A 15,821-nucleotide genomic window follows, 5' to 3' on the forward strand; every position below is an offset into this window, starting at 1 on the left:
CTCTCTGTCAACAACAGGGGTGTCTCTGGTCCTATCAGTATCAAAATATACATGGAGACCTCTCATACCATGAGCAGCATCTGCTGCTGACCCCCTGTGGCTCAGGAAAATGGTACAGTCCTGCCAGTGAGTCAGCTTGTTGCTATGGTAACACATCCCACCTCACTCTCTTACATCCCACCCTTGTTGCTGTGAGCTGGGTAAGGTAGCAAGAAAGACCTACAAAAATAACATAAGATGGGTAAAGAAACATAGGAGCCCACTCTTTACAAAGAAACACAACTGTACACTATTAATATGTTTAAAAACACATGTCTATGATCTGCTTGGTTATAAGGAAACCCTGATTAAGAGCTTAAAATGAGCATATTAGTACTCTCATTAAAATGACAATCTATACAAAGATATAATGACACTCTCTGGGGTATCATGACTTTTTATAGACAGAACAAAATGTCCTAAAGAGCCCAGTGTCTCTGCCTTTCAGTCTCTTTCTCTCTGCAGCAGAATGGTGCAGCTGGAGAGGGGGAGGGGAGGGATGCAGAAAATGAGATCAGGAGGAAAAGCAGGAGTGTTGGACACAAGAAATGCTGCTAAACAGTGGGCACTCAACAGTGGCACAATAATAAAAGTGATGCCCAATTTATTGGTGAATGTAAGAACACAAAATTTGCTAAATTATAATGTTTTATAAGTAAGGGCATAACCTAGGGTAATAAAATACATACATGTAACTAAAACTGTAGCATCAAAATATTATTCTCTGTATTATCTATATAATATGTATTTTATAATTATTACATCTTTACTTCTGGGTAAAGGTTTCTATCTCTGAATTGTGCTAAATATCTTTTGTTGATATAGGACCACACCAACATAAAAGTCTGACAAATATAACCCAGTGACATTTTGTTGTAAACAACAATAAGCTGGATGTAGGTGTTTGCATTTTTGTTGTATGTTATTGTAATACATTTAAAGGCACCCATCTAGCCCATCCATAATCAGCTAGTTCACCATTACAGATCTCTACTCCAGCAAGACCCATTAAGAGACATTATACTTATGTCTTTAAAGAGGAAAAAAACTGCATACCAGTATCAGAAATATCTAAAGTGCTAAATACTCATACAGGATGAAAAAAGTCTACACATACTCAAGTGAATAGGCTGATATGTCTAGTTTCCCACAAAATGAACAATGTTCACAAATACTTCAGTCTCAGTTTCAGCCAAACTTCAGCTACAGCAGAAATACAAAATACATCTGTTCTACATTAATTGCCATCAAACAGTGTTTCAGCAGCTCTACAACATACAGTCAGTCAGATTCAGTGATACACACAATAATGTCACAGACACAACATTTCTGACAATAATATCAAGCTATCTTTCTGTTTTTTTTTTTTTTTTAAGGATTCCCATTAACATACATGCACATAAACATAACCAATGCCAGCTCTACACTGGGTATTAGCATTAAAGCTCAAACTGAGGAGAACATAAATGACATTTTTTAAATGTAAAACCAAAGCCAAATACATTATAAATCAATAATCATTTCTTAAGAGTTCGTGTGCATATTTTAATTACAAAAAGTGGGTAGTGAATAATAGAGTGTACCATAATCGGCACTATGGGAAAGAACACGTACCAACACGTTTATCTGGTAAACAAAAAACAATATAGGGTAACAGTGTAAACATTAACAACCTCCCCTAACACACACAGTGCACAGTGTGATGACTAACCCCAGCGGCATAAACATGCTCTCACAGCTGCTCACCAGACAGCTTTTGGTTTGGAAGGCAGGACACTAACAAGTGGTCTGGACTATGTGAACCAGGAACTTCTGTATATCATTATGTGGTCGTCAGCAACAAGCACAGCAAGCTGATTTTTGTGGCTTTGTGTCAGATCCACAATATCTGTTGACAAGTTCAAGGCATATCAAAGAAAAAAAGGCAGGGCAAAGAGAAGGGATAGAACAAAAGCTTGAAGAGAAATGATATGATGGAAAACAGACTGAAGCATTTAACTTCCTACAAAGCCCCTTCCGTGAGCTTTGACCCCTACAGAGAAACTGTGACCAAAAGAATTTATGGTACATGATAAAAACCTGGAAATGCAGTAACACATGTGGGCTAATAATGATGACAGACTGCTTCCTGAGGACTTAGGAGTTAATATAATTAACCTGGTTTCTGCTTTGTTATTTGCCAGTTGCTATTTTCACATGCTCAGACTTAAACACCAAACAGACACTTCAAACACATACACCTTCAACAGCCTCCAGATCTCTCTCATGCTTATTCTGATGCTGAAAATCATAATTAAACAACTGCAGGTCAGACATATAGTCACCACAGATTAACCTAGAGGTATACAAAACTTTATATGTGCTGAGCTGAAAAAACTCCCCAAAAACAAACCCAACAAATATTGAGCATTTCACTTCCATTTCCTCAGACAAATCATAGTTTTGACAAGAGTCATACATTTCATCTGTAAAAAAACAATACCCTTTGTGTGTGTTCACACAGCAGGTAATCAAACCCACACACATGGAGAAACATCCAAGGAAATGAAATTGAATCCATTACTGTGAACGTTTTATTTTTGTTTTAATATGATGCATATTAAAACCAGCTTACAGACTGCTATTCATTTAATAACAGCCAGATTCCATTAAATTCTAACCTCTGTCCTCATTTCTGCCATCCTTTTGTTACTTGTTATATCACCCATGCAGATGTCTCTTGTTATCTACTGTATTCTGTTCTTTTACAAATACCTGACTCCATGTTAATCTTTTAATGGGGACTTAGGAGCTGCAGTCTGATGTAACTGCTTCATACATTACACACCTTTAGTGCTCTATTTTAACAGACAAAGACTACTGCAGATCAAAATGGCTGCCTACATCACTAACACGAAGGCGTCACAGGGATGTGGAGACTGTGCCTGTTACCACGTGCTTCTTCCCCTCCCCCCTCTGCCTCTCCATCACACTGCCGTTCTCTCTCAACCTCCCAAGCACTAATAATAACTGTGCTCTCTCCTCAACCACTATTCTATTATAAACAAAATATATTTAAACCTTTTCTGTGTTTATGCCAGTATTTTTACGTTTCAATTGATTGGCTTGTACTCCCTTTGTTATGTTTCCTGTACCCACACCAGCTCCTCATATCTGCATGAGAAGGCTAGTGCACATAGCTACACCATGTTATAGAGGGAACTAGGTCACTGAAAAAGTAGTGCACTGCCTGGTTGTGTGTTTCTCTGCCAGAGAAATCTGTTCGAAGAAATTTTTAAATAGGGATAAATCCCAGAATACAGCTATTTCTGTATTTTTCGCTTTCATTTTGGCAGGTAATTATTTGAGATGGACTATAACACATTACAAGATATTTTGAATAAAATTGCTATCACTGAAGATAAGTGTGCATATCAAAGAATGTAATCAAGATCAAACAAGGTAGTAAAGTGGCAACACAGTTTGGATGTGCTGTCTAAAAACAGATCTCACAACTACTTCATCACACAGGCAAATTCAACAAAAGCATTCATAGTGTACACGCTATACAAGCAATAACACTGTTGGAGAGTGCACTGTAAGTACAGGATGTACAACAATATGCATTTTGATACAAAGAGTCAAGTGACAGTACTAAATTTACTATATGGAAATAATATTGCCTATTTTTATTTCATGAATATTTAAAAACTCAAATGTTGCCACTTGTCTAAACAATGATGAAAATGAAAAGTAATTACTATAATATCAAATTCCAGTTTTGCAACACCATGTCTGAGTATCAATCCTTATAAACAAAGACAAGAATCAATAACCTAAATGCAAGAGACAAGGTCACCTGTAGGATGTGCAGAGACAACAGAAGCACCTTTGTAATGAGTACTCATTCTAAACTGAGTATCAGAACACTCCAAATGACTGGTGACAAAACTGAAATGCAAATAACAAAGTAAAGAGCAGGTAGTGCAGATGAAAAAGAAAAATAAGAGGTAGAAAGCAGGTGTGATGAAATGAAGGCACTGTTCTCACCTCTGTGAGCACATTCTCAGACTCTGTTTTGTGCCTTGGCACTGTCCTGGTAGCACTATGGTCAACACTCAGAGAGCTCTGACTGAATGACCGGGGGCACTTGATATCACTTTTCCGGGAGTCAGTAGTTCCATAAACTTCATAACTGAATTGCTTCAAAGTTCCGGTACCTCCTACATCTGCATAAAGGGGTGGGTAATATGGAATAACAGGAAGATTCCCACTGGATTTGTACAACAGACGCTCTCTTCTCCATCTGTAGATTTTCACTGATATAATGACCACGACACACGTGATGAAGAGGAAGGAAACTACAGCCAAAGCCAACACTAAGTAAAAGTCAGGTTCTCATTGTACTCCTTGTCGTGTGTAAAGTCAGTGAACTCAGACAGCACTTCAGGAAAGCTGTCCGCCACCGCCACGTTAACAATGACTGTAGCTGAACGAGAGGGCTGTCCGTTGTCCTCCACTATAACAGTCAGTCTTTGTTTGACTGCATCTTTATCAGTGACTTGGCGGATAGTTCTTACTTCTCCATTCTGTAAGCCCACCTCAAACAGCGCCCTGTCTGTGGCTTTCTGCAGTTTATAGGAGAGCCAGGCATTCTGTCCAGAGTCCACATCAACAGCCACCACTTTAGTGACCAGATAGCCCACATCTGCTGAACGAGGCACCATTTCAGCCACCAGAGAGCCACCAGTCTGGACTGGGTAGAGAACCTGAGGGGCGTTGTCATTCTGGTCCTGGATCATAACTCTCACTGTCACATTACTACTGAGTGGAGGGGAGCCTCCATCCTGAGCTTTAATGCAGATTTTGAACTCTTTTCTTTGCTCATAGTCAAAAGAACGCACAGCTAGTATATCTCCACTCTCTGCATTCACTGAAAAATACGCTGAAGCTGACATCCCATTCAGCTGACTATCTTCAAGAAAGTAAGAAATGCGCGCATTATTCCCAGAGTCTTTGTCACTGGCTTTGACAGACAAAAATGACATGCCAGGTGAATTATTTTCAGTGATCAGAGCTGTGAAAAACTGTTGAGGGAACTCTGGAGCATGATCATTTACATCGGAGAGTCTTAAATTAATCGTTTTGTTAGTAGAATAAGGTGGGGAGCCTTCATCCATCGCTGTTATTGTTATATTATATTCAGGTACAGTTTCCCGGTCCAAAATGTCATCGGACACCAGGCTATAAAAATTAATGGACGACGATTTGATTTTGAAAGGTAAATCTGGGTTAATGAAACACTTAATTTGTCCATTTTTACCTGAGTCTAGATCTTTGATATTGAGCATTGCTATAACAGTCTCTGGGGCTGAATCCTCTGGTATGGGGTTGGAGAGGGAAATGACGCTGATTATGGGGGCATTGTCATTTACGTCTGTCACCTCTATTAACACTTTACTGGTGTCCGTCAGCCCCCCTTTGTCTGTAGCTTCTATATCAATTTCGTAGTGTTTAGTTTTTTCGTAATCTAAGACACCAATAACAGTCATTTCGCCGGTATAGGGGTCCATATTAAATAGGGATGATGCACTGTCGGTATGCTGAGAAAATGAATAGACTACCTCTTCATTCGTTCCTTTATCATTATCAGTAGCGCTGACTCTTAGTAAAACAGTTCCCTTTTTCGCGTTTTCAGAAGCTGTTACTCGGTAAACAGACTGACTAAATACAGGTGCATTATCATTTGCATCTAAAACAAGGACATTGATCTTGACAGAACTGGATTTTTGAGGATTGCCACCATCGTATGCTGTTAGAGTTAATTTATGCTCTTCTTGTTTTTCTCTGTCAAGCGACGTGTGCAGAACCATTTCAATATACTTTGTTCCATCAGGCCGAGAAATAATATTCAATTTAAAATGGTCTGTCGGATTTAGTTTGTATGTTTGAATAGTATTGTGCGCTACATCGGGATCTTTGGCACTCTCCAGCGAATAGCGAGCCCCCGGTAAGGCAGATTCACTAACTTGGAAATTATATTCTTTCTTCGAAAACAACGGAGCGTTATCGTTAATATCTGTAATTTCAACATCAATTCGATGCAGCTCCATTGGATTGTCTAGGATGATCTGGAAATACAGAGAGCACGGAGACAGTTGCTTGCACAGTTCTTCTCTGTCTATCCTTTTTGCCACAACCAAATTTCCCTTTTCTGCGTTCAGACCTATGTACTCACTGCCGTCCTCGGTAAATATCCTAGCCCGCCCCGATGTCAGACGTTTAACATCCAAGCCCAGGTCCTGAATTATATTCCCGACAACAGAGCCCGTCGACATCTCTTCAGGTATAGAATAACGGACCTGCCCGAGAGCCATTTCTGCGACAAAAACGCAGACGAACAGCGGCCACCATGACAATGGTGGGTTTTTGGAGATCCAGCTGTAGCTCATCATGACAAGAGCGTTCCCAAAATCCAAGTGGGAAAAGCTCTGAAAATCTAAGAAAAGTATTTGATTAAGAGTCCATTGCTTAATGCTTTTGTGCCTTTGTCAAGCTAGTCTGAGCCCTGGTATCACAGACAGAAAAGGGAGGACGTCACTGGAAGAAAAAGCCTTATTTTGCTTTTGCCCACTGATCAACAGCGGCACTTAGGGGAAATGAATGAAATTGCAGAAATATGTAACTGCATAGATAGATAGATAGATAGATAGATAGATAGATAGATAGATAGATAGATAGATAGATAGATAGATAGATAGATAGATAGATATTGTCTCTATCCATGGTACTAGACATTGAATGCCACTATACACGTTTTCTGCTGTAGACGCTAACCTCTAGAGGAGAGTCTGGTTCATCCAGGATGCTCTTTTCACTCTGTATCCTCTGCATCGTCCCTGTTGAACTGGGGTCCATTATCAGCACGTTCTGACTACCAGCTCTGCCAAACTTACAGTCACTCTTTCTGGAGTCAGTCGTCCTGCACACCTCGTAGTTGTACACGTGTGGGAGAGTGCCTGTCCCCAAAGTGTCGGAGTAACGTGGTGGATAATATGGAATCACTGGGAGATTGGAGTGATACAGGATGCGAGACTGTCTCCATCTGTAGATTTTCACTGATATAATGACCACCACACACGTGATGAAGAGGAAGGAAACTATAGCCAAAGCCAACACTAAGTAAAAAGTCAGGTTCTCATTGTACTCCTTGTCGTGTGTAAAGTCAGTGAACTCAGACAGCACTTCAGGAAAGCTGTCCGCCACCGCCACGTTAACAATGACTGTAGCTGAACGAGAGGGCTGTCCGTTGTCCTCCACTATAACAGTCAGTCTTTGTTTGACTGCATCTTTATCAGTGACTTGGCGGATAGTTCTTACTTCTCCATTCTGTAAGCCCACCTCAAACAGCGCCCTGTCTGTGGCTTTCTGCAGTTTATAGGAGAGCCAGGCATTCTGTCCAGAGTCCACATCAACAGCCACCACTTTAGTGACCAGATAGCCCACATCTGCTGAACGAGGCACCATTTCAGCCACCAGAGAGCCACCAGTCTGGACTGGGTACAGAACCTGAGGGGCGTTGTCGTTCTGGTCCTGGATCATTATTTTCACAGTCACATTACTACTGAGTGGAGGGGAGCCTCCATCCTGAGCTTTGACCCGGAACTGGAAATCCTTGATTTGTTCGTAGTCAAAAGAACGCACTGCATGGATGACTCCACTATCAGCACTAACGGACACATATGAGGAGACTGGCACTCCGTTAACAGAGGAGTCCTCCAGTATGTAAGAAACACGGGCATTCTGGTTCCAGTCAGAGTCTGTGGCTTTGACTGTGAATATAGAGAGACCAGGTGTGTTGTTTTCTATAATGTAGGCCTCATATGAGCTCCTCTCAAAGACAGGAGGGTTATCATTGACATCAGAGATCTGTAAGGTGAGAGTGACGCTGCTGGAGAGGGAGGGTACTCCTTCATCAGAACAGGTCACAGTTATATTGTACTGGGAAGCTCTCTCTCTGTCTAAACTGTCCTCTGTCATTAAACTGTAAAACTCATTGTTTGTAAACTTCATTACAAAAGGAATATCATCATTAATAAAACACTGGACTTTGCCATTCTCACCAGAATCTGCGTCCTGGATGTTTATCATTGTAACAACAGTGCCAGGTTTCACATCCTCAGATACTATATTTGACTTAGACAAAACATGTATGTCTGGTTTGTTGTCATTAATATCTGTGACATCAATCATCACCTTACAGGAATCAACAAGACCTCCATCATCACTTGCACGAATGTGTATTTGAAATGTCTGAGCTTTTTCATAGTCAACATTACCCTTTAACGTTACTTCACCACTTTCATTATTTATTTCAAACAAACCACGAGCATTGTCCGACATACTTGAGACTGAATATGTTACTTTAGCATTAGATCCATGATCTGCATCTGTTGCAGTAACTGTCACTACAACTGTCCCTACCGGTGCATTTTCTTTTATTGATGCTTTAAAAATGGGTTGTGTAAAAACAGGAGCGTTGTCATTCGCGTCTAAAACCGTGATGAGAATTTGCATTGTTCCGCTCATCTGCGGCTCTCCCCCATCCAGTGCCGTCAGAACTAAAGACAGGTGTTCCTTTTTTTCTCTGTCAAGAGGTTTCTGTAAAACCATTTCTACATTTTTCGTCCCATCTGCCTGATCGTGCAGTTTTACAACGAAATTCTCTGTCGGTTCAAGTCTATAGCTTTGTAAACCATTTAAGCCTACATCATAATCAACTGCCCGGTCCAATATAAATTTTGTTCCACTAAGAGCGGATTCACCGATTTTGAATCTGACTTCATTTTTTTCAAAGAATGGAGGGTTATCGTTAACGTCTTTTACCTCCACAGTTACACTGTATAATTCCATCGGATCTTCTAAAATAATCTGAAAATGCAGAGCACAAAGCGTCGTCTGTCCGCAGAGCGACTCTCTGTCTATTCTGTCTTTGATCAGCAACACTCCCTTTTCGTTGTTCAGCTCAATATATTCGCCACGGTCTCGAGTGAAAATCCGAGCTTTACCAGCTTTCAGTCTTTTAACATCTAATCCAAAATCCTTTGCCATATTACCAACCACGGAGCCTTTTGGCATTTCTTCAGGGATTGAATAGCTGACTTGTCCGAGCACCGAACTAAGAGAGAGGACCGACAAAAACAGCAGTACTTGCCCTCTCATTGTTCTGTCCGATGGTATTCCGCTGTAAACCAAGTTTGCCATTTGGATCGTTATTTCTCTTTTTCCATTCAGTGAGGGGTTTAAAGAATATTTCCAACGCAAAAAATAATTCCTGTTCTGTCTCTCCGGTAAAATCCAGACGTTATGATTTGCCTCCGTCTCATGCTCTCTCGAAAATAAGGATGTAAAGGGAGGTACGACGAGTCTGCGGTAAATACAGTACAAACTGGCCAACAGCGGCCCTCTGAGTTCATAAAGTCACATTACATATAAAATGTGAAAACAGACACTGATATGATTTGGTTGAAAATAGCCCAACTTAATAGGTATGAGCACTTTTCAACCACATGAACAATAATTTGGATACAAAAGCCACCGAAATACGAACAAAAGAGATTACTTCTGACAACATACTCAAAACATGTACTGAGTAAAATGTCAAAGAATGTAATAAAGAGACGCGAAAGATCAATACAAAAGAACATAATTAAATAGAGGGATGTCGCTCTCCGAGGTGCTGAAATGGAATCACGAGTGTGATCTTAGTGTGACAATAGATAGCTTAAAGGTCTAACCTCTAGAGGAGAGTCTGGTTCGTCCAGGATGCTCTTTTCACTCTGTATCCTCTGCATCGTCCCTGTTGAACTGGGGTCCATTATCAGCACGTTCTGACTACCAGCTCTGCCAAACTTACAGTCACTCTTTCTGGAGTCAGTCGTCCTGCACACCTCGTAGTTGTACACGTGTGGGAGAGTCCCTGTCCCCAAAGTGTCGGAGTAACGTGGTGGATAATATGGAATCACTGGCAGATTGGAGTGATACAGGATTCGAGACTGTCTCCATCTGTAGATTTTCACTGATATAATGACCACCACACACGTGATGAAGAGGAAGGAAACTACAGCCAAAGCCAACACTAAGTAAAAAGTCAGGTTCTCATTGTACTCCTTGTCGTGTGTAAAGTCAGTGAACTCAGACAGCACTTCAGGAAAGCTGTCCGCCACCGCCACGTTAACAATGACTGTAGCTGAACGAGAGGGCTGTCCGTTGTCCTCCACTATAACAGCCAGTCTTTGTTTGACTGCATCTTTATCAGTGACTTGGCGGATAGTTCTTACTTCTCCATTCTGTAAGCCCACCTCAAACAGCGCCCTGTCTGTGGCTTTCTGCAGTTTATAGGAGAGCCAGGCATTCTGTCCAGAGTCCACATCAACAGCCACCACTTTAGTGACCAGATAGCCCACATCTGCTGAACGAGGCACCATTTCAGCCACCAGAGAGCCACCAGTCTGGACTGGGTACAGAACCTGAGGGGCGTTGTCGTTCTGGTCCTGGATCATTATTTTCACAGTCACATTACTACTGAGTGGAGGAGAGCCTCCATCCTGAGCTTTGACCCGGAACTGGAAATCCTTGATCTGCTCGTAGTCAAAAGAACGCACTGCATGGATGACTCCACTATCAGCACTAACGGACACATATGAGGAGACTGGCACTCCGTTAACAGAGGAGTCCTCCAGTATGTAAGAAACACGGGCATTCTGGTTCCAATCAGCGTCTGTGGCTTTCACTGTGAATATAGAGAGACCAGGTGTGTTGTTTTCTATAATGTAGGCCTCATATGAGCTCCTCTCAAAGACAGGAGGGTTATCATTGACATCAGAGATCTGTAAGGTGAGAGTGACACTGCTGGAGAGGGAGGGTACTCCTTCATCAGAACAGGTCACAGTTATATTGTACTGGGAAGCTCTCTCTCTGTCTAAACTGTCCTCTGTCATTAAACTGTAAAACTCATTGTTTGTAAACTTCATTACAAAATGAATATCATCATTAATAAAACACTGGACTTTGCCATTCTCACCAGAGTCTGCGTCCTGGATGTTTATCATTGTAACAACAGTGCCAGGTTTCACATCCTCAGATACTATATTTGACTTAGACAAAACATGTATGTCTGGTTTGTTGTCATTAATGTCTGTGACATCAATCATCACCTTACAGGAATCAGCAAGACCTCCATCATCACTTGCACGAATATTTATTTGAAATGTCTGAGCTTTTTCATAGTCAACATTACCCTTTAACTTAACTTCACCACTTTCATTATTTATTTCAAACAAACCACGAGCATTATCCGACATACTTGAGATTGAATATGTTACTTTACCATTAGATCCATGATCTGCATCTGTTGCAGTAACTGTCACTACAACTGTCCCTACCGGTGCATTTTCTTTTATTGATGCTTTATAAATGGGTTGTGTAAAAACAGGAGCGTTGTCATTAACGTCTAAAACCGTGATGAGAATCTGCATTGTTCCGCTCATCTGCGGCTCTCCCCCATCCAGTGCCGTCAGAACTAAAGACAGGTGTTCCTTTTTTTCTCTGTCAAGAGGTTTCTGTAAAACCATTTCTACATTTTTCGTCCCATCTGCCTGATCGTACAATTTAACAACGAAATTCTCTGTCGGTTCAAGTCTATAGCTTTGTAAACCATTTAAGCCTACATCATAATCAACTGCCCGGTCCAATATAAATTTAGCTCCACTAACAGCAGATTCGCTAATTCTGAATTTAACTTCATTTTTTTCAAAGAATGGAGGGTTATCGTTAACGTCTTTTACCTCCACGGTTACACTGTACAATTCCATCGGATCTTCTAAAATAATCTGAAAATGCAGAGCACAAAGCGTCGTCTGTCCGCAGAGTGACTCTCTGTCTATTCTTTCTTTGATCAGCAACACTCCCTTTTCGTTGTTCAGCTCAATATATTCGCCACGGTCTCGAGTGAAAATCCGAGCTTTACCAGTTCTCAGTCTTTTAACATCTAATCCAAAATCCTTTGCCATATTACCAACCACAGAGCCTTTTGGCATTTCTTCAGGGATGGAATAGCTGACTTGTCCGAGCACCGAACTAAGAGAGAGGACCGACAAAAACAGCAGTACTTGCCCTCTCATTGTTCTGTCCGACGGTATTCCGCTGTAAACCAAGTTTGCCATTTGGATCGTTATTTCTCTTTTTCCATTCAGTGAGGGGTTTAAAGAATATTTCCAACGCAAAAAATAATTCCTGTTCTGTCTCTCCGGTAAAATCCAGACGGTGTGCTTTTCCTCCGTCTCATGCTCTCTCGAAAATAAGGATGTAAAGGGAGGTACGACGAGTCTGCGGTAAATACAGTACAAACTGGCCAACAGCGGCCCTCTGAGTTCATAAAGTCACATTACATATAAAATGTGAAAACAGACACTGATATGATTTGGTTGAAAATAGCATAACGTAATAAGTATGAGCACTTTTCAACCACATGAACAATAATTTGGATACAAAAGCCACCGAAATACGAACAAAAGAGATTACTTCTGAAAACATACTCAAAACATGTACTGAGTAAAATGTCAAAGAATGTAATAAAGAGACGCGAAAGATCAATACAAAACACAATTAAACAGAGGCGTGTCGCTCTCCGAGGTGCTGAAATGGAATCATGACTGCGACCTTAGTGTGACAATAGATAGCTTAAAGGTCTAACCTCTAGAGGAGAGTCTGGTTCGTCCAGGATGCTCTTTTCACTCTGTATCCTCTGCATCGTCCCTGTTGAACTGGGGTCCATTATCAGCACGTTCTGACTACCAGCTCTGCCAAACTTACAGTCACTCTTTCTGGAGTCAGTCGTCCTGCACACTTCGTAGTTGTACACGTGTGGGAGAGTCCCTGTCCCCAAAGTGTCGGAGTAACGTGGTGGATAATATGGAATCACTGGCAGATTGGAGTGATACAGGATTCGAGACTGTCTCCATCTGTAGATTTTCACTGATATAATGACCACCACACACGTGATGAAGAGGAAGGAAACTACAGCCAAAGCCAGCACTAAGTAAAAAGTCAGGTTCTCATTGTACTCCTTGTCGTGTGTAAAGTCAGTGAACTCAGACAGCACTTCAGGAAAGCTGTCCGCCACCGCCACGTTTACAATGACTGTAGCTGAACGAGAGGGCTGTCCGTTGTCCTCCACTATAACACTAAGTCTTTGTTTGACTGCATCTTTATCAGTGACTTGGCGGATAGTTCTTACTTCTCCATTCTGTAAGCCCACCTCAAACAGCGCCCTGTCTGTGGCTTTCTGCAGTTTATAGGAGAGCCAGGCATTCTGTCCAGAGTCCACATCAACAGCTACCACTTTAGTGACCAGATAGCCCACATCTGCTGAACGAGGCACCATTTCAGCCACCAGAGAGCCACCAGTCTGGACTGGGTACAGAACCTGAGGGGCGTTGTCGTTCTGGTCCTGGATCATTATTTTCACAGTCACATTACTACTGAGTGGAGGGGAGCCTCCATCCTGAGCTTTGACCCTGAACTGGAAATCCTTGATCTGCTCGTAGTCAAAAGAACGCACTGCATGGATGACTCCACTATCAGCACTAACGGACACATATGAGGAGACTGGCACTCCGTTAACAGAGGAGTCCTCCAGTATGTAAGAAACACGGGCATTCTGGTTCCAGTCAGAGTCTGTGGCTTTCACTGTGAATATGGATAGACCTGGAGTGTTATTTTCTGTAATGTAGGCCTCATATGAGCTCCTCTCAAAGACAGGAGGGTTATCATTTACATCAGAGATCTGTAAGGTGAGAGTTACGCTGCTGGAGAGGGAGGGTACTCCTTCATCAGAACAAGTCACAGTTATATTGTACTCAGCGGCCCTTTCTCTGTCTAATTCACTATCCGTCACTAAAGTATAAAACTTTCCTGATGTGGACTTTAAGATAAAATTATTGTCATCGTTAGTGACGCAGTGCACTTTTCCATTTTCAGCTGAGTCTGCGTCTTCAACATTTATCATTGTAACAACAGTGTTAGGCTTAGCGTCTTCAGATATCACATTTGATTTCGACATAATGTGAATATCAGGGCTGTTGTCATTTAGGTCTAACACATCAACTATTAATTTACAAGACCCCGTGAGACCCCCACCGTCAGTTGCACGAATATGAATCTCAAAATTCTTCTTCTTTTCATAATCAAATTTTCCATTCAAGATAACCTCACCAGTTTCCCTTTTAATCCCAAATAATCCACGGGCATGATCCAACATATTTGAAATCGAATAACTTATTCTACCGTTAGATTCATAATCCGCATCGGTTGCAGAAACTGTTACTACGGCTGTACCTATAGGTGCGTTTTCCGGAACAGAGGCTTTATAAACAGATTGTGTAAAAACAGGAGCATTATCATTAAAGTCTAAAACTGTAATGTGAATCTGCATTGTTCCTGACATCTGCGGTTCGCCTCCATCCACTGCCGTCAGGACCAAAGACAGATGGTCGTTTTTCTCTCTATCTAGCGGCGCATTTAGAACCATCTCAACACTCTTACCGCCGTCTCCTTGACTGTTCATTTTAACAGAAAAAACATCATTTGGTTTTAGCACATATGTTTTTAAACCGTTCCTACCTACATCAAGATCGGTCGCCCTGTCTAAAGTGAATGATGCACCGATGAGCGCAGATTCGCTTATATTAAGTTGCACATCGCTGGTGACAAATGTGGGAGGGTTATCATTTACATCTGTGATTTCCACAGTGACGCTGTAAAATTCCATCGGATCTTCCAGTAAAATCTGAAAATGCAAAGCACAGGGCGTCATTTCTCCACAAAGCGCTTCTCTGTCTATCCTTTCTTTGATGAGTAGAATTCCCTTTTCTCTGTTGAGCTCAATATATGCGGTACTGTCTCTAGTAAAAACACGAGCCTTGCCGGATTTAAGTCTTTTGATATCTAAGCCTAAATCCTGAGCCACATTACCAACAAATGAGCCTGTCGCCATTTCTTCGGGGACTGAGTAGCTGACCTGTCCGAGGGCTGAGCTGACAGACAGAACCAAGATAAACAACAGCACTTGCCGTCTCATTGTTCCGTCCGACATTGTGGCGGTAGCGAGTCCTCCTGTAATGCGTTTGGTGTCCTTTTACGTTTTGTTTTCATAAATTTGTTGTAAAAAAAAAATGCAGAGAATCCTTTCAGAAACGACAAAAAAACTCTCCCGTTGTCCAGGGTATTTGAGCTCCGCAGAACGTACGCCCGAGTACTTTATTCCATCTCCATTTCTACATCTCGCTATAACAAATGAAACCGATGGGAGGTGCGAGTATAAAACAGCTTCAAAACTGACACACATTGGTCAACAGCGTCCCTCTGAGTTCAAAGACAAAATTGCACGAGAAAATGCATAAGTCGAGCTCATTAGTTTTCGTTTCATGGAATATTTAACAACCTGAAGAATAACTTCGATAATATGGGTAAACTTACCAATGTGCTATGAGTTAATAGCTTATAGGAGAACAGTGGAGATGTTTTAGAGTGTTAAGTGAAAGTTCAGTTAGACTTAACATAACAACTACATATAGATGTTTGGAGGAGTTACACTGAAATAGCAAACCTTGATTAGAGAAAAAAAATGCAGATGTTTAGTTAAATACCATATACTATAGAGAAAACTGTTGTTCTCCCTGTTAATTGTTGCCAAATAAGATAAAAAGTAAGTAGAAAAAGAGTCTGGTGCTGGTCACTCAAAC

The 15,821-nt window shown here is 41.3% G+C and overlaps 3 protein-coding genes across 43 annotated transcripts in view; all 3 read right to left on the minus strand.

Moving 5' to 3' along the window:
- The window catches only part of LOC115426731 (protocadherin gamma-C5-like), a 332,740-nt gene that overhangs the window by 56,742 nt on the left and 260,177 nt on the right, over positions 1 to 15,821 (minus strand). Inside the window, exon 1 of one of the 41 annotated variants that reach the window (XM_030144911.1) lies at positions 9,816 to 12,449. The exons of 37 other annotated variants lie outside the window; for them this stretch is intronic. In XM_030144911.1, coding sequence (XP_030000771.1) covers positions 9,816 to 12,242 — 2,427 coding nt within the window. In that variant the 5' untranslated portion in view covers positions 12,243 to 12,449. Of the gene's footprint in view, positions 1 to 6,855; positions 9,373 to 9,815; positions 12,450 to 15,821 lie in introns of those variants that run through there. 3 more of the 41 variants (XM_030144941.1, XM_030144910.1, XM_030144940.1) reach the window with 3 other exon arrangements.
- On the minus strand, positions 4,280 to 6,748 carry LOC115426771 (protocadherin gamma-A11-like). The gene has a single exon (XM_030144993.1). The coding sequence runs from the start codon at positions 6,471 to 6,473 to the stop codon at positions 4,398 to 4,400; it is 2,076 nt and encodes a 691-aa protein (XP_030000853.1). The 5' UTR covers positions 6,474 to 6,748; the 3' UTR covers positions 4,280 to 4,397.
- Positions 12,706 to 15,527, minus strand: LOC115426757 (protocadherin beta-16-like). The gene has a single exon (XM_030144978.1). It carries the CDS (start codon positions 15,170 to 15,172, stop codon positions 12,740 to 12,742), a length of 2,433 nt encoding a protein of 810 aa, XP_030000838.1. The 5' UTR covers positions 15,173 to 15,527; the 3' UTR covers positions 12,706 to 12,739.

This window comes from Sphaeramia orbicularis, chromosome 10, assembly GCF_902148855.1.
Source record: "Sphaeramia orbicularis chromosome 10, fSphaOr1.1, whole genome shotgun sequence".
Classification (NCBI taxonomy): domain Eukaryota; kingdom Metazoa; phylum Chordata; class Actinopteri; order Kurtiformes; family Apogonidae; genus Sphaeramia; species Sphaeramia orbicularis.

Excerpts from the sequence above, each read along its gene's own strand:
- LOC115426757 (XM_030144978.1), bottom strand. The coding sequence starts at position 15,172 with ATGTCGGACGGAACAATGAGACGGCAAGTGCTGTTGTTTATCTTGGTT.
- LOC115426771 (XM_030144993.1), bottom strand. The coding sequence starts at position 6,473 with ATGATGAGCTACAGCTGGATCTCCAAAAACCCACCATTGTCATGGTGG.